At 40.8% G+C, this 19,118-nt stretch overlaps 1 protein-coding gene across 2 annotated transcripts in view; it reads left to right on the plus strand.

Annotated features, from left to right (window-relative positions):
- zgc:162200 (uncharacterized protein LOC558638 homolog) overlaps positions 1-19,118 on the plus strand; it is a 34,687-nt gene that overhangs the window by 11,530 nt on the left and 4,039 nt on the right. For both annotated transcript variants that reach the window (XR_009061674.1, XM_057824852.1), the window contains exons 5-9: positions 6,606-7,100; positions 9,742-10,611; positions 11,168-11,347; positions 14,647-14,798; positions 18,047-18,407. Coding sequence is in view for 1 of the 2 variants with exons in the window: in XM_057824852.1 (XP_057680835.1) it covers positions 6,606-7,100; positions 9,742-10,611; positions 11,168-11,347; positions 14,647-14,798; positions 18,047-18,407 (2,058 nt within the window). In the remaining variant the exon portion in view is untranslated. The remainder of the gene's footprint in view (positions 1-6,605; positions 7,101-9,741; positions 10,612-11,167; positions 11,348-14,646; positions 14,799-18,046; positions 18,408-19,118) is intronic.

Here is a 19,118-nt window from a genome sequence, read left to right on the forward strand (position 1 = left end):
AGGAACGAAACGAGAGGAGCTAAACATCATGCTTCTCATTACCCGGCCCCTCGGGTAATGCCAATGCTCAACTCACGGCTCTAGCTCAACTCATGCCACGAGATTAAAAAAACACAACAACATACCTGACTGCTGCCGAAAAGCTGCTACAAAGTACATCCACATAATGTTACGGTAGATATCATTTACATAGGACTAGATGCAGTATAGCTTCGGTAGTGTTAGCAGCACATCTACAAAAAGCTAGATGCAAGCGTTAGTAACGGCCGCCATCTTAAAGCAGTACACTTCCCTGCAAGGCCGTTGTAGCGAACCTTCCAAGCAAACCTAATTAACTTTTTATCTAAAATACTCCTAAATCGGTAAAATATTGACTTGAATCTATTTTTAAAATAGTTTTAAAACATTCACATGTGGAAAGTACACAAAAGGGAAATTATGGAATACCGGGAGCAATTTTAACAACTTTAACGGTTGATTCACAACATTAAATTAATTGAATGTAGTTTAAAGCTGCTGATGAAGAATGGGGACTGGAGTTTTTTATTTACTGTTATTTTTGTATATATTTTTTACTGCTATATGTTAACTTGATACTGAAATAGTAGTTTGGTTTAGCCTGAGAGTATTTTTGAACAATTTTGGAACTAATGCACCAAACATTTTAAAAGAAAAAAAAAAAAGGAGGGGGGTGGATCAATAATCGTTTTATAATCAAATCGGAGCCTCTGAATCGTAATCGAATCGTTAGGTGCCCAAAGATTCCCAGCTCTAATGTTTACCGTTAACATTGACATGAAGATAGATATGATAGAAAAATATGAGCGTGGGGTGCGCATCTGTGATATGGCTCGCTCAACAATACAGCCGTAGACTGTTTATGACAGTCCTCCTTCGTTTGCCAGTCTTTACAGTATAAGTTAAGCGGCAATTATTATTGTGGTAACATTGCCAAAGAAATTGCTAGCTTCGTCAGGTTTCTCATCATTTATTCCATCAACTTGTGCCTAGTGTCCCCCGCGGCAAGTAGACAAAGTGAAAGTGAAACTAAAAAGGCTCACTCAGCCACGTGATGCGTTCAGGTACACCACGCAAACACGTTCGCCACATTAGAACCTTGTTTGTTACATTCAGGCATGAAAATCTCTCACCTTTCGGCGAAATTCGCCGTTTTGAAGTCAAAAAGGATGACCTACGTGAATCGTGTAGATCCGAGGAGAAAAAATTTTAAGGGGGGGGGGTCGTTTGTAGGCATGTGCCAGTTACCTTCACGGATTACCATGCTATGAAAACGTCGCGGTTACAAAACCACTAAAACTTTCCGTCATACAGTAGTACGTATTCGTTATTTTTCATGTGTCGAAAATGCAGCCAGAATTAGCTTGGCGCGGCAGCGCTTACCCCTTCCCCTGTTTGATGCTGCGTGTGTCAGTGACGCTATTCCAGCAAACCCAAAAACAAGCACTCCAAACGCAAGGCGTAAATTCTTCAATTTATTGATCTCTCAAATCGTGGTAACTGAAATATACCAAATGAATACATTTAAAACGTTGTACACTCGTATTTTTCCACATGTGAGTAGCTTCAACAGTTTAGCTTCATGAAAAAGTTCGTCAGAAACAAAACACACATTTTCCTTTCAAATTCAATACACAAAGTTACTAAAAACTTACAAAGACGAATGATAGGCAAGGCTTAGCTAGGACAGCAACTTCATTGAGGTTAATCACAGCCGCTGAGAGAGAAACAAGTTTGTATGCGGGGAGGAAAAAAAAAAAAAAAAAAAAGAGCGTCAAAGATCGCTAATTGCGACAGATGATCTTTTACTAAGCACAAATTCACATTCGCTGGAGGAGGTAAAGTATCACTCCCAATTGTTTTTAGATGAATGCATTTGCCAGCATATTGAATTTAGTGAGTAATGGTTTTCGTTTTCATATTTTGTGGTATGACAAAGTTACTGCCGTTCATTGCAGCTTGCGTTGAACACTGCCGGAGCGTCCGGTGAAAAAATAGCTCCCGTTAAGGTAGCGTCAAGCTTGTGTATTTAACGGTAATATAAAAGCAGTGTTGTCAATAACGCGGTATCGTAATGCGTAACTAATCTGATTACTTTCTTTCAGTAAAGAACAATCTAACGCGTTCATTTTTCTAAATCAGTAATCTGAGTAAAATTACTTTCCTTGATGCCTGTGCGTTACTATTTTGTTATTGCCCCATAATGTGTGTAGAATGAAGAATACTGTAGTCATGGGAGTGACATCACATGTCACATTTTTTAATCGGGGATGGAACAAAAAGGGTCACGTGTATTACCATGATGCGTGAGCGCTGGGAGTTTGCGGCCAAAACAACATAGCCTTGCTACCTCGCCAGGATGCAATGAAATAGGCAGGAGATATACTACAAACGGCTGCATTTGCACACTGGAAACACAGCCATTACTTCACATTTTTGTCCAGTAAAGATAACAAAAATATCTCCGTGCGCTGCAAACTTTGCGCTGGCTCAAAAAGACTGTCCACCGCTATAAGCATCCAATTCAAGCACCACTTGGAATTACAGCACAACAGGTAACACGACAGCCAGGACTTTTTGATACTGCTCGTGCTCAATCCTCGGTTCAAGCTCAGTTGTTGTTGAGGGTTTTGAAAGCTTAGGTTTAAAGAAATTCTAAATATCCATCTTGCCTCCTCAGCTGTAGTTTTGGCTAAGCAATGCAAACGGCTGTCTCTAAGGTTCTATAGTCACATGATCTGTTAGAAAAATAATTTGGACCCATTATGAAATACTTTGAATGATTCCTGTTCGTTTTATTCATTTGTGTTGTTTGTTTTATTGCTCTAAAACTTTTATAGACAACATTTTAAGGGCCATATTCAATGGTCTTTATTTTAAAGGGGAAGTTCAGAATTTTTTACATTAGGCTTAATCTTTGAGTTAGCTGGGGTTTAATTAGTCGTTGGAAATGATTTGAACAAATTCTGTGCAGTTTGACAGTTATTTGTTAGTTTCAGGGCTCCGGAGTGGCTAAGCTAGCGCGAGTCAATGGTGGTTGAAATCAACTCCTTCAACTAATTAAACCCCCGTTAACTCGAATATTAAGCCTTATGTGAAAAATTAAAATGGTCAAATTCGCCACATGTAGGAAGTTTTGCCGACGGCGGACATTTTGGCAGAACGCCGGAACATGTTTCCTCCACACCTTTCTCACCTTTTTAACCCCTGACCCATTTTCATGCCTGTACATTATTACAGGTATTATTATTATTATTGCTATTATTATATTATTGTTCCGATTTCTATTCATAATGTATTTATTTTGGTCTTTGTAATTGATATTTGCAATAGCAACATCAATATTTATTGAGAATTGATTGTAGATTTTCGGGCTATGGAACGAATTAATGGAATTATAATGTATACTTATGGGAAAATCCTGCTCGACATACGACTATTTTGACTTACAAACAAGGTCCCGGAACGAATTAACTTCGTATGTAGAGGTACCACTGTATACTGTATATTATATACACATATACAGTTGTGGTCAAAAGTTTACATACACTTGTGAAGAACATAATGTCATGGCTCTCTTGAGTTTCCAGTTATTTCTACAACTCTGATTTTTCTCTGATAGAGTGATTGGAACAGATACTTCTCTACATAAATAAATTTGCCTTGCCTTGCCTTGTCACAAAAAACATTCATGAAGTTTGGTTCTTTTATGACTTTATTATGGGTGAACAAAAAAAAGTGATCAAATCTGCTGGGTCAAAAATATACATACAGCAGCGCTAATATTTGGTAACATGTCCCTTGGCCATTTTCACTTCAATTAGGCGCTTTTGGTAGCCATCCACAAGCTTCTGGCAAGCTTCTGGTTGAATCTTTGACCACTCCTCTTGACAGAATTGATGCAGTTCAGTTAAATTTGATGGCTTTCTGACATGGACTTGTTTCTTAAGCGTTGTCCACAAGTTCTCAATGGGGTTTAAGTCAGGACTTTGGGAAGGCCATTCGAAAACCTTAATTCTAGCCTGATTTAGCCATTCCATTACCACTTTTGATGTGTGTTTGGGTTCATTGTCCTGTTGGAACACCCAACTGCGCCCAAGACCCAATCTTCGGGCTGATGACGTTAGGTTATCTTGAAGAATTTGAAGGTAATCCTCCTTCTTCATTATCCCATATACTCTCTGTAAAGCACCAGTTCCATTGGCAGCAAAACAGCCCCACAGCATAATACTACCACCACCGTGCTTGACGGTAGGCATGGTGTACTTGGGGTTAAAGGCCTCACCTTTTCTCCTCCAAACATATTGTGGCCAAACAGCTCGATTTTTGTTTCGTCTGACCACAGAACTTTCCTCCAGAAGGTCTTATGAAGTTCATGTCCATGTGATCAGCAGCAAACTTCAGTCGAGCCTTAAGGTGCCGCTTTTGGAGCAAGAGCTTCCTTCTTGCACGGCAGCCTCTCAGTCCATGGAGATGCAAAACACGCTTGACTGTGGACACTGACACCTGTGTTCCAGCAGCTTCTAATTCTTGGCAGATCTGCTTTTTGGTGATTCTCGGTTGAATCTTCACCCTCCTGACCAATTTTCTCTCAGCAGCAGGTGATAGCTTGCGTTTTCTTCCTGATCGTGGCAGTGACAAAAAAGTGCCATGCACTTTATACTTACAAACAATTGTTTGCACTGTTGCTCTTGGGACCTGCAGCTGCTTTGAAATGGCTCCAAGTGACTTTCCTGACTTGTTCAAGTCAATGATTCGCTTTTTCAGATCCATATAAGCGGCATGGAAAATGAATGAATGAATGTATGTATATTTTTGACCCAGCAGATTTGATCACTTTTTCTGTTAACCCATAATAAAGTCATAAAAGAACCAAACTTCATGAATGTTTTTTGTGACAAAGAAGTATCTGTTCCAGTCACTCTATCGGAGAAAAATCAGAGTTGTAGAAATAACTGGAAACTCAAGAGAGCCATGACATTATGTTCTTCACAAGTGTATGTAAACTTTTGACCACAACTGTACAGTGTATCACAAAAGTGAGTACACCCCACGCATTTCTGCAGGTATTTAAGTATATCTTTTCATGGGACAACACTGACAAAATCACACTTTGACACAATGAAAAGTAGTCTGTGTGCAGCTTATATAATAGAGTTAATTTATTTTCCCCTCAAAATAACTCCAAATACAGCCTTTACTATCTATACCCCTGGCAACAAAAGTGAGTACACCCCTTAGAAACTAGTAACATTCCTATATGTTCAAATTGAGTACTGCTTGTCATTTTCCCTCCAAAATGTCATGTGACTCGTTACAGGAGTGCTGTCAGCATTGCTGCAGAGATTGAAGAGGTGGGGGGTTAGTCTGGTAGTGCACAGCCCATACACCGCACTCTACATCAAATTAGTGTGCATGGCTGTCACCCCAGGATGAAGCCTCTTCTGGAGACGGTACACAAGAAAGCCCGCAAACAGTTTGCTGAAGACATGTCAACAAAGCACATGGGTTACTGGAACCATGTTCTATGGTCTGATGAGACAGGCGGGCTTTCTTGTTTAGGGATTTAGGGATGTACGTAGTTTCTAAGGGGTGTACTCACTTTTGTTGCCTGGGGATTTCGATATCAATGGCTATTTTTTGAGTTATTTTGAGGGGAAAATACATTAACTCTATTATATTAGCTGCACACAGACTACGTTTTATTGTGTCAAAGTGTCATTTTGTCAGTGTTGTCCCATGAAAAGATATACTTAAATATCTGCAGAAATGCGAGGGGGTGTGCTCACTTTTGTGATACTGTATATTATATATATATTTTATATATATATATGTAATATTTATATAAATTCTATATATGTATATACTGTCTATATATGTACTGTATATACACAATACATGTGACTTTGTTGCCCTTAGTTAAATATTTTCCAATACCAATTTCCATTTTTCAATACTGTTTATTGGTTGCTTTTTTTATACTGGCCTTGTGCTGTCCCGCAAAGGCAAAACTACTTAGCTGATTTCATGTTTTTTCTATTTCAACTACACATTGTTTGTTGACACAACTTCACAAGCAGCCGAAGGCTCATCGTGCATTTGGGACACCGGACGAACCAGTTGTTGGCTGTGAGTTACTTCCAGCCTGGAACATAATAACACTGGATTACAGAACGACAACCACAATATAATAATTATGCCCAAAATTACGCTTAAAGAGAAAGTGAACTGGGAAGTGTTTACCTGTGTTGTAAGGTCACTGTTCAGTTTATTTTCAGCAGAGCAAAGAACCAGGATGCAAAAAAAATAAAAAGGCTTCTCTTTTGCGTAAACTGGAATAGCCTTAATTACATTTCAAGTGAAACTTAAAAAACATTGTTAATTCTCTATTACGTTTGGGATTCTCAACTACCATTCTTGCATTTTCTTCTTCTCATCAACAACAGTATGTCCTATTTTGAGGAAATGTACATTTTGAAGTTTAAATTAGACATCAGTTCTCTGCTGGCTGAATTTAATAGTTTAAGATCTGATTTATCTTCATGTTCAATACCCGTGTAGGATATTAAAACCCTGTTTGATTTCAGGTGGAGTTTGAATCACTAAAACATGAACTGAACCAAAAGAATGAGGAGCAGGAGGAGCTGCGAGCTCAAATGGAGGAGGCCGCGAGGCTGCGGGAGATTGCAGAGCACCAGTTGGATGAGGTCTTGGAGTCCTTGAAAGAGGAGAGGGAGCAGAAAAACAGTCTCCGTCGGGAACTTTCTGCCTTGACCCTGAACCCCTTTGACTCTGTGGGCAACCTGGAACTTCACTTGGACCAGTTGGATGACGGACAAGAAGTAAGCCGGACGGGAGAGGGTGAGGTTCAGGGAAATGACCTAGACAGCGGCATTAAAAGCAACATCGATCCGACTCACCCTGCTCATGGGGGCTCCAAAAGTAATGGCGTCGTGCAACGTTACTCCACTCCACGCAACAGTGACATATTCCTGCGTGCTCCAGCTTCTGGGCTTGTGTCTGACCTCTTGAGTGAGCTCCACTTTTCAGATAGCCAAAAACTTAAGCAGCAACTCCTACAGGTATGGATGTAGACACTTCAGTTTTGTTAATAATTATTCAGACTATACGATGCTACTTTTCCTCCCACTTTGAACTCTGCGGTTTATAGTCCAGTGTGGCTTATTTGTGGAATTTTACAGGCGAATGAAATGCATGTATTTGATTTTTTTATATATGTTTATACACTGTGGACATCTGCAGAATTTAGTGGGTGATTTATAATCAGGTGTGCCTTATAATCCCGAAATTATTGCTTTTTATACTAGTCTAAAGAAAGACAGTATAATTCATGCTGTTGGTAACTCCCTTGCCCATTTGTACTCTAAAGAGGCAATTATATTTACTTCTACATCCTCCACATAGCTGACTGTGGTTCAGGCACATTTTTCAAAATGCGCTACCCTGACTCCAGCTATCACTAAGCAGAAGGAAAACAAAATACAGTATCTTCTTCAACAGAAACTTTCCACAAACTAAGCGCCCCAGCAATGCGTCTCTTTATAGTTGTTCTGTTCAATTTGTCACGTGCTAAAATTAGAAATGTGTCTTGACAGTGCACCTACATTTAAAGCACACATGAACTTGCTTCTTTCGATATTCAAGCACAGACTAGGCTCTCAACACCAAAATATATCTTCATTAACACATACTGCTAGATTGCTATTTATTAGAATGACTGCCCACCCAATGCCAACTAGCCACCACTGGGTGTGAACTGTACTATCTGGCCCACTCTACACTCACACAAACAAATCCACTGGTTCATATTTCTGCCCGTGGTGACTCAAACACTAACCTACCATAATTTTCAGACTATAAGCCGCTATTTTTCCCCCCTCATTTTGAATCTTGAGGCTTATAATCCAGTGCATCTTATTTGTTGATTTATTTGGGTTAATATGTAACACTTTATTTGACGGCAGCGTCATAAGACACTATCATGGGCATTACTGAATGCTTATGACAGATGTCATTAAGTGTCATCCAGCAAATTATGTCGCTAGATCCATTTTTGTCCAGTTTGGATCTTTTACATCCTTTCAAAAGTGAGATAATTTCCCAGATGACACTATATGACGTTATAAGCTTTAATGCTCATGACAGTGTCATGTCATAATTATTATTGCTTTATGACAGTCTTATGGCACCGCTGTCAAATAAAGTGTTTCCAAATACCATAACTAGCAATTAATGAAACAACCGGAACAGTAACTTAAGTAATTAGCACAGAACATGAATTTTGTCTGTAGCGCCGCAATGCATGCTAGGAGGCATGGTGTAAAATGCTAAAATTTTTTTACAATGCTCTTAACAAATGGTTCAGACACATATTCCCACAAAAATAGGCTAAATATACCTATAAACGAAATTACGAATGCATTAAAAAGAAAAATTACTCAAACAAAATTTTGCTTATGTTGGTCTTAACAGGGAGCACCTGGATTCAGACATGTGAATTGAGGCCGAATAGAAGGCAGTGTATCCACCCAAATCAATAAAACTTAATGCAAGCACTTTCAAAATAAACCATTACAACGTCACTTTAATTAAACGAATACTCGAATCAGCAAAATTTTATTCGAATATCTTTTTCTAATCGAATACTCGAGTTAATCAATTAATCGTTGCAGCTCTAAAAATGTTTTATAGTGAAAAGCAGAGGTTTAAAAAACTTTATTCCCATTAAAAAAATATTTTTAAACAATGTGGAATATTTGGTACAGTAAAACACATGCACTGCTCGTTACGACTAGTTTGTAAGCAGTCGATCGTGCTGCAGGCTGCAGAGTGATGGCTCCAAAAATTGCTCATTATTGGTATGGCAAGTTTCTGTTGTCTCTGATACCTTGGCTTTTTAAATCCTTGGTATACCTTCAAACTGATCATCTGTACATGTCTAGCTTTGTTATTGGCTATCATTTATTTCTGCACGTGGTCCTACTATTGTTCTTGCCCGGTGTAATCTTTTTCCACACACGAAATCGGTCAAAAAGCCTTGATGTTATAAATCATGCCCACTTCAGCAAAATTTGACATGAAAGTGCAGTGTATGTATAGTCGTAGAAAAGGCATCTCTTGTCTTGCTAAATTGTAATGTCAAAGTGACAGCAATAATGTACTTCCTGCTTCAGACCACATCCGCTGTGCATTAGTGAAAGAGAGCAAGAATGAAGCTCTTTGCAAATAGCATTCAGAACCATAAACAGTATACTAATGTCTGTCATAGACAAAAATAATGCAATATACTACAGTTAAAGAATGTGCAAAACGACTGAGAATTTCTGGAGTTACCATGTCGCTCAACTCAAAGGAAATCTATCTTTAATGAAGCACTTCAATTGGGGGTTGGGTGAACAACGCCAAACTGGCAGATGTTTGGAGTGCGCCCCTGAATGGGGTCAGCCACTGTTTCACATTAAAAATGCATGCAATTGGAAAGGTGGTTGGGGGTATGTGTCACACAGAAGCCTTGTCTTTTGTCCTGTCGAAATTGATTAAAGGCCTCTACAGGTTTCCGTTTCGTAAATGACCAGAGTTAAAAATTTTTCCGTTTGTCATCAAAACACTCTTATGTTTAATTTGAAAACATTTTCAGTTCAAATTGAATTTGTCATCCAACAAATATGTGATATTCATGCTTTTTGTGTTTGGCATACACAGGCTGAAAGAGAAAAGTCAAGTCTTATCAGCAAGGTGGAGGAACTGCAGATGCAGTTGGTGATGTCCAAGCAAGCACTGAGTCAGCACGAGGACAAAGTTGGATCTCTCACGCAACAGCTGGAGGCTGTGCAGAGCAGCCAACAGCAAAACCACGAGGCAGATGACGATGAGGCCAAGAATGCAGACGGCGCTGATGTCGTCTTTGACTATGAGGTTGACACAAAGAGTAAAGAAGTGCTGGAGGCACGTATGCGCGCAGCTAGCGAAGAGCTTCTGAAGCTGCGCGATGAACTGTCTCAGGCAGGTACTCGCTATAACACCCTCGAGCAAAGATACAAACAGGAGAAGGATCGATGGCGATCGGAGGCCCAGGAATTGGCTGACAAGATCCGCCAATGCATCAAGTCCAGCAGGCAGGACCAGGAGCGAATCAGTGAATTGGAAATTGAGATCGGAGCCACGCGCAAAGTGGCCAGCGATTCTGAAGGGCATCTGAGTGTGGCTCAAGAAGAGCTGCTGGCCTTTTCTGAGGAACTGTCCAACCTCTACCACCACATCTGTGTTTGCAACAACCTGACACCCAAACGGGTCACCTTAGACTATTACCGTGAAAGCGGCAGAGTGCACGGCGGAGCTGGTGCTAGAAGGCCACTCCACATCTCCACCCCGCCTAACTCCCAGAAGAAGCCACGAGCCAGTGACACATTCATCTCCAAAGCTGCGGCTTTGCAGTTCATGGGGGAGGTGGACAGTGCAGGAGCCTCTGTAGAATCTCCTAGTTGCCCTGGATCCCCCAACCTGGATTTCAGGGACCCATCCAATGTCCGCAACTTGGTTGCGGTTATCAGATGCCAGATCAAACACCTCCGGGTAAGACTGCCATTGTCAAAGCACACCAGGGGTGGGCAGAAATATTTAATATTTTTGGCTGCCATTGACCGCAATAGATGTCCAATTGAGCTGTGAGGGATGCAAGACAGTGACTGATAATGTGTCACTGCAATTGTCTTCTGTTGCTTTGCTGATACTTGCCTGTCGAAATGCATTCTCAGGGAAAGCAGGGCCTTTGTTTTGAGTGAAAGTGGTTCCACCCACACAAGTGGCCTACTGCTAATGCTCAGCTCAGACTGTTAAATAGAGCTGAGTAGCTCGTGTCTGCACAAATCCAATTCCTTGTTGACACGTGCCTCTGTGTGGGTTTGAATGGAATGGATTACCAGGGTTAATCTTCGATGCGGCTTGGACTGGATATTGAATGTTACTCAAAATATATATTTCAAGCACAAGTGTGTTGTCCTGTTTTAGCACAATTATACATACAGTATTTGTTTTCTGGGGTCTTCTCATGTAGCGATATGTTTGTTTCTCGATGGCCCTCCTGTATTACTACAGATAACATAACTGATGTGAAACTCTTTTTGATCAGGTGGCAGTGGATCTCTGTCGTCAGCGGGGTGCTATGCCTTACTCGGGCCTAAGTAGCAGTATGGAGATGGAGCGGGATGCGGAAAGTCTGCTGGAAGAAGTTCTAAAGCTTAAGTCGCTCCTTAGCACTAAGAGAGAACAGATTGCCACTCTCAGAACTGTCCTCAAGGCAAACAAACAAGTAAGTCTTACTCAGTCAGTTTAAACTGACTAAATTGTGTACACACCTGAGTCTTTGGGCAATGCTCCTGAGTCCTTTTATGCCCAATCAGTACACTGCCCTGTTTCAAAGTAACCTGTCTACCTGTAGAATGTTCCTTACAGGTGTTTTTTCATTCCTCAACTTTTCCAGTATTTTGTTGCCCCATTCCAGATTTTGGAAGGCACAAAATTGAAAATATTAGATAAATAGTCTTTGTTGTGTATTCATTTGGAAATAAGTTGAAAAGGGTTTGCTAATTATTGTATTTCTTTATTTTTATTTTTTTTTTTTTTTAATTTTTGCATTTTACAGAATGTCCCAAATTCATTAAAATTAGGGTTTATTTAGGGGTAGTGGGGTCAAAAGTAGGAATACTGTAGTTGGGAATAAAAAAAAAATGTTTATCTTCTATACCTCTTAACCTCACGAAGGTCGCTAGCGGTGCTGGAGCCTATCCCAGCTAACTATAAGCAGGAGGCACAGGAAAACCCTGAAATGGTTGCCAGGCATGCTACATGCTACATAAAGACAAACAACTGTTCACAGTCAATGGAGAATTGAGAGTGTTCAATCAGCCAACCGTACATGTTTTTTGGGGATGTGGAAGGAAGCTGGAGTACCCAGAGAAAACCCACACAGGAAGGCCGAAGCCCTGGGTTGTACCCAGGCATGAAAATCTCTCACCTTTCGGCGAAATTCGCCGTTTTGAAGTCAAAAAGGGCGACCTTCGTGAATTGCGTAGATCCGAGGAGAAATTCTTTTTGGGGGGGGGGGTCGGGAGGTTTTATTTAATTATTATTATTATCATCATGTGATTAACTTAGTACGTAAACTGAGCACTTAAGAACACAGTCAGCAAATCCTTCTAGATGCTTCGCTGACGAGAACCAATCATCGGCCCAAGCTGCGTTCCATTATTCCAAACGCGCGCACTCCTTACGCGTGTACATGGAGTGCTCAGAGAGCCTTCGGTTGCATTGCAAAGCAGCGAAAACAAAAAGCAGGCCTTATCCACATCGGGGCAGACCAGAGCGCAGCATACACCAGCAGATTGAATTTGGTGAGTAATGGTTTCAATCGTTTTCACGTTTTGCGATATAAAAAAGTTACTGCCATTCGTTGCAGCTTGCGTTGAACACTGCCAGAGCTAGCCAAATCTCCCATGAAAAAAAATAGCTCCCGTTAAATTGGCGTCAAGCTTGTGTATTTAGCGGTAATATAAACGAAGAAACACACTGTTGAGTCAAATTAAGCGGCATTCTCTCGGATGGAGGGGGCGCCTCACATCGCTCCCGTCGTCCGCCGGAGACGCGTAATTTTCGGCTTGGATTTGAGCTGACGGCCGGTGTCGGCACAACAGCGGCCCGACGAGTGGTGGGAATGAGTCCTGCTTCTTAAAGCTTTTCAGAAATACAGGGATCCCTCGTTTTTCGCGGTTAATGGGGACCAAAACCCGCCGCAATAAGTGAAAACCGCGAAGTAGCGCCCCATCTTATTTGATTGAATAATAAAGACACAAATGTCCTAGCCAAAATGTGGCCCAAACGCAAAACATTACTTAAATGGAAAAATTTGTTTCAATCAAGAAAAATAGTTTTCAAATGCTTTTTTTGTCTCAAATTTATTATTGCAATCAAAAACTTTTTTTTTTAATTGAAGCTACTTTTGGGGATTAAAAGTATATACTGTATTTTGATTGAAGCAACTTTGTTTTTGATAGAAGTAACTTGGTTTTTTGATTGAATAATAAAAACACAAATCTAACTCCATCGTTATTGAGTGAGAAAGAAATTAAGAAAGCTTTAAAACTAAAAGCTACCGGGGAGTCTGTTTGTTTTTTTTAAATATTTATATTTCATTACATAGACATGCGTCGTAGGGAAGGGAGATTGAGGGATAAAAAAAGGAGTTAGATGAGGCTGCTAAAGGCAGTGGATACCTCATCAGCTGGGTGAATAGCAGACCTGGTAAGAACAAGTTTGCAAGGATAGTCGGGTATTAAATCCAATTATAAACACAATTACAATGTTATTTTTCTATAAGATTTTTATGTCATTGCTTTATTAATCATTAGGTGCTAGAGTTGTTAAGTATGGATAATAATGAAATAATAGTTTTAAGAAAACTGTGCTGTTGGTGGCTCAGTGACCAGCTGATGTGGTTTGTTCTCAGATGAACAAGTTGAGGAAGGAAGTTTTGATGCAGAGGTTGAAGGAAGAAAAGAGGCAGACTGACTGAGTCACAGCCAGAAAGTGTTGATGACAGTTTTGATTTCTAATCACTGTTGCCCCCTCCCAATTAAAGTATGTCACAGTCACAGCCAATTATTATCTAAAGCTGGTTAAAATTTAAGTTATGTTGTTTTAAGGTGTATTAAATACTTGTTCATGTGCCCCTTTTGATCTACGAGCGCCCACCCCTCCACCAGTCTCTGCATGGCCCTGCTGAAACACAGTGTGGGTCGACAGAGCTCAATATTTTGTTGGGGTGTACAATACAGTGTACTGGAACATATTTCCTCCACAGCCTTCTCACCTTTTTAACCCCTGACCCATTTTCATGCCTGGTTGTACCTTTCATCTCAGAACTCCGAGACAGACATGCTAACCATGCATCCCCCCCCACCCCCCCGCCCCCCAACAAACAACTGTTCACAGTCAATGGAGAATTGAGAGTGTTCAATCAGCCAACCGTGCATGGTTTTGGGGATGTGGAAGGAAGCTGGAGTACCCAGAGAAAACCCACACAGGAAGGCCGAAGCCCTGGGTTGTACCTTTCATCTCACAACTCCGAGACAGACATGCTAACCATGCACCCCCCCCCCCCCCCAAATATGCATTGTAATAATTCAATTTATTATGAAAGAATGAATAAAAACAAAGAACACCCAAAAGCACAACAATATTTTATTATACATAAAAAAATGTAAAACTGTACAACTAAATTTGCACCCCTCCTTCTCAAGCAATTCATTTAATTTCATTTGGACTATACCTTTTGATATTGCTCTATTGGTATGGTCTCTTGTGAGTCTCCCATGAGCCTCAATTTGACTGCTTTCTATTCCTAAATTGCACAGCACGTTATTTTGAACAGAAGGTTATCCCAGAAGGGAGCACAACTGAGTGCACAATTGGTGCAAGTTTAAACTTGCCCAACACAGCAAAAACAACAATTAGTATATTGTATATGTGACACATTTCATTTAGATTTTATTGAAATGGTATTCGTGCTTATGTAACATGAGATTTTGAAATTGCATTTTGATATGATTTCAGACTGCTGAGTTGGCTTTGTCCAATTTAAAAACCAAGTATGAAACCGAGAAGGGCATGGTGTCAGAAACTATGATGAAACTACGAAATGAACTCAAAGCACTGAAAGAAGATGCTGCCACCTTCTCTTCACTCCGGGTTATGTTTGCAAGTCGGTAAGAATCAAATTTTTTTTTTCATTGAATTAAGGGCTAGGCTTTAATATTAATCTGTCATTACGGTGTTGTTCTTGCTTTGTAATGGCCTTGTACTTGTGGTACAGCATTTGGCACCACTTGTGTAATAAGCTTACGATGCTCATTACACTAGTGTGTGGTCAATCCACTGGTTCATGTGAAGATTACAAACCACATGTTCTGCCGTGTGCAGATTTGTCCTTCTGAGCCAGGTCACCTCAGCAGGGGAGAGAGAGCAGCCGTAAATGAGAGATGGATTGTGTTGGAATGCACAGACAACAGTTAAAAACATAATTGTTTAATCTATTTCCTAGCTCACTTGGGTATCCACTGGCATTATTATAGGAATGAATATGCTGTGTTGTAGTAAATTGTTCGAATTGGGTGTAAATCTCTTGCATCATGCTTGGATGCTCATTGCATGACACTGTCTATGTGTGCTTTATTATGTCTAAAAGGGGGATTGGAGCATAAGCAGTGGTCAAGGCCCAGGAAACAGACCTATTAATTGAGCACAAGCCAATATCTAGCTAAAAAGATGTCTGGCGCCCCCCTGTGAACGTTTAGCGCAATTGATAAGTAATACAACTGAGAAAAAGTTTCACCATTACCTCATTACCATACCTGTCAACCCGAGGCCGTTGTCAATCTTACAAATAGTCATGTATGCCCTTACAAATTGGTGACTAATCTTACCACGTTTTACATAGCGTGCAATATGAAACAAAAATAAAACTAAAATTTTAAAATAATATGAATTTATTGGTAATATTGTCAAGTATAACCTAGTGCAATCAAAGAACAATCAATATCTTCAGCTACATCATGATTACTAAAATTTAACAGTAACTGTTATAATTGTATGTAGCTCTTTTGGCAATATATCATGTTTTTTTATGGCAGCACTTCACTTAAAGGTATTTCGTTAATGTGCCCAATTATAAATTAAAAGGTCAATTGATAAAATTAACTTACCGATGCAATCTTTGAGCCAGGGAACATATCTTTTGCTAATTCTGAGAAGTGATCAGCCATAGTTGCAGGCAAATTGTGTTCAGCAACAAATTGGCAAAATAAAATCTCCTCTTTCATCACAGCATAGCTTTTCACTCTCCAGACTGCATCTTCATGAGTGTTGTTAATCTTACTTTAAAAAAGTAATTAATTACAAATTAGTTCTCCCAAAAAGTACTCCGTTACCTAAATGTAAGAGTAATTAGTTACTTGGCAAAGTACGGTAACTGGTGTTACCTTTTATGTTTTTGTTTTTTTTTTCCATTAAAAAAACAACAACAACATAGTAACCTTTGCTATGTTTGGAAGTCATTTAATGTTGTGAATCAACCGTTAAAGTTGTTAAAATTGCTCCCGTTTGTGCATTAGTTCCCTTCTGTCTACTTTCGACTTGTGAAAGTTTTAAAATTGTTTCATCATTTGAAGATAGATTCAAGTCAAGATTTTGCCGATTTAGGAGTATTTTAGATAAAAAAGTTACTTAGGTTCGCTCGGAAGGTTCACTACAACAGCCTTTCTGAGAGGTGTACTGCTTTAAGATGGCGGCTGTTTACTAACGCCACTGAGTATCATTTCGCATCTAGTTTTATATGCATGTGATATCCAGTGTAGCATCAAGTGGGCGTAGATTGTAGGCTGTCAGCTGCAATAAGGAAATATTGGTGCCACCTAGCCTAGCATCGTGTTTCATTCTTCCCTCTTTCTCACTCCCGCTCTTCTCTCTCCGTGTCTCTGAACTTTCTCGCGTCATTCAACCAACGTAGTAACGCGTTGTAACGCACATTGTCTCGTTGCCGAAACGGTGACAAAATCCGACTGGAGAAAAAAAACATAATGCATGGAAAAAGTACAGATTTTGAACGTACGGCGTATACATTTAAAAATCAGTGCTTACTTGTACAAATTACGCCAAAATCGTACAACTTGACAGGTATGCATTACCTAGTTTGGTACCCATTGGGTAGGAGTGGGGTCCTCCCTGCACTTTTGATGTCTTGAGTGACTATTATCATGAACATCATCAACAACACTTGGTAACCTGCCTGTGAGCAGTGATAAAAGTACATGAACATTATCTCATGCATTCCCTGAAGAACGGATGGCCCAAACTGTCCTCCCCAGAGCATCCAGTCAGACACCACAGTGCCACACAGCATTTTGTTCACCTCGACCAAAGCATTTTCGCAATCAAAGCTACCGCCTCTCTGTCCATGATATTTGTAGATGCTGGATATGGTAACCGTATGTACTACTGTATATATCTGGTCCGACTTTCACCGACCGATTGACTTGACAAGACTAGAATATGTGGTTACCCGATGGGTCCTGTCATACGCAGTTACAGGACAAAGGTAGATCAAAAATAAAAATAAAAAAATAACATCTTGTAAACCTTATTTTTAAAAATACCAATAGTGATTACCCGCTAAGCTGAAAAACAATGTCACTGTTCCCTGTTCAGTGGGAATACAAATCCTTTGAATACATGCAGTTACCATATTAAGATAGGTTAAGATTTTCACTTGTCCTGAGACCAAATGTTTAAAAACGGCAAAAGATACGAATGCTTGAAAATATTTTCAAAATTCCATACAAGTCAAGGAGTGCACCACCCACCCCCAAGGTGGAAAACCATTTCACTGTGTCATGGACAGTTACGATAAACAAATTTAAAAAGTTTTGACTATTTCAGAATCGTTTGAATCCGCAAATTATTTTGGATGAGTTTGAGGCCATTTATTGACCAAAACCATTGTTCCTCATGCCAACATGCACCCTCTCACAAATTTGACAACCATGTGAGTCAGTCTCTGAATAAAGCCAGACATAGCCCAATCATGGTAAACGACTGAATATAAGGTGTTTCTAGTCTTCTGATAGTGATACGGTAGACTTTTATTGCAGTGGTCTGACATAGTGCTATCTTGAGTGTCTGATAAGACAACCTGATCGGCTGACTGCCCAGAGAATCAGTCCTTAAAATCTTTGAACAAGTGATCCACAGTTTGTCCATGTTAACCTTTTAGCATGCTACCAGTTTTTCATTAATTACTGATTAATCACTGCTAGATTCATGGCTAATCGATAAAGGTTTAAAATGCAGTGGCGAGCACCTCCCTCACAGTCCACTGTTTGATGTGTGTAATCTTTAACGCCTTGTTTTTGTGCTGTTTGTGCACGTTGGACTTTTTTATCGCGTGTGCATCTCTCAGGTGCGACCAGTACGTCACCCAACTGGATGAAATGCAGAGACAGCTGGCAGCCGCTGAGGATGAGAAGAAGACGCTTAACTCCCTGCTGCGCATGGCCATCCAGCAGAAATTGGCTCTTACGCAGCGCTTGGAGGATCTGGAGACCCCGTTGTCTCCTCACAGCTTGAACAGCAGCCCTCGCCGCTCCAGAGCCAAGGAGCTGGCCACCAAGTCGGGACGAGCAGGACGGAGCCCCAGAAACAGCCCGGCGCGCCCCACCGTGAGGAGCAGCCCGCGAGCCAGTCCAGTTCTGGGAAGCAGTGTTCCCGCTATGGCCACCCACCACCTACGAGCACTCACTCGAAGCCTCCACACGAGCCCCGTAAGAACCCCGCTTACTCCTTGCGCCCACACAACCAAGGGGCTTCTTCCCCGAGACGCCACATTCGTGCGAAGTCGGAGCGTCAGTGATGTTTCTCATTCGGGGTCAAGTGCCGGGTGCTCCAGCTCACGTAAGAGCTCCATCGGCTCGGCCAGCGGCGAGTCTGTGCTTCAAACAAACACGAGAAAAGAAAGCCGGAGAGCTTCTGTTCCCTCGCGCCAAGAAACGTTCATCACAACTCGTGTCGTACCCGTGTCCTCCTCCAGGCAAAAGGCATCAATGTTCCTTGCGGGAAATTTAACACAGACTAACTCTATGCATGGTTATGCTAACATGCCTGAAGCATGGAGTGAGCCTAAAGAAAAGCTAGATCTTGACCATTCTGTGCGTAGAAAGCAACCAGTGGCTCCTAGGTCGAAATCTGCACGTCCATCAGTTGCGTCTCAGTCAGACGTGCTCTTGGCCCATTTAAATGCTAAATATCCAGAGACCCGGACAGCCACATCTGTCAATGCTAACGATCCAGCAGGCAGAAGCAGGATTTCCGGCATTTGTAGAGAGTCTAGGCGTTCATCTGAGTTTCGCGTGAATTCCAGTAAACGCTCGAGTAGCAAAGCAGAGGCGACCAATTCTGCCAGAGCGCACAGCTCGCAGTCAAGGTCGGGTCGCAGGCGATGATGGAAGGTAGGCAGTCTTCCGAATGACAAGTGT

This window comes from Corythoichthys intestinalis, chromosome 2 (assembly GCF_030265065.1).
Source record: "Corythoichthys intestinalis isolate RoL2023-P3 chromosome 2, ASM3026506v1, whole genome shotgun sequence".
Classification (NCBI taxonomy): domain Eukaryota; kingdom Metazoa; phylum Chordata; class Actinopteri; order Syngnathiformes; family Syngnathidae; genus Corythoichthys; species Corythoichthys intestinalis.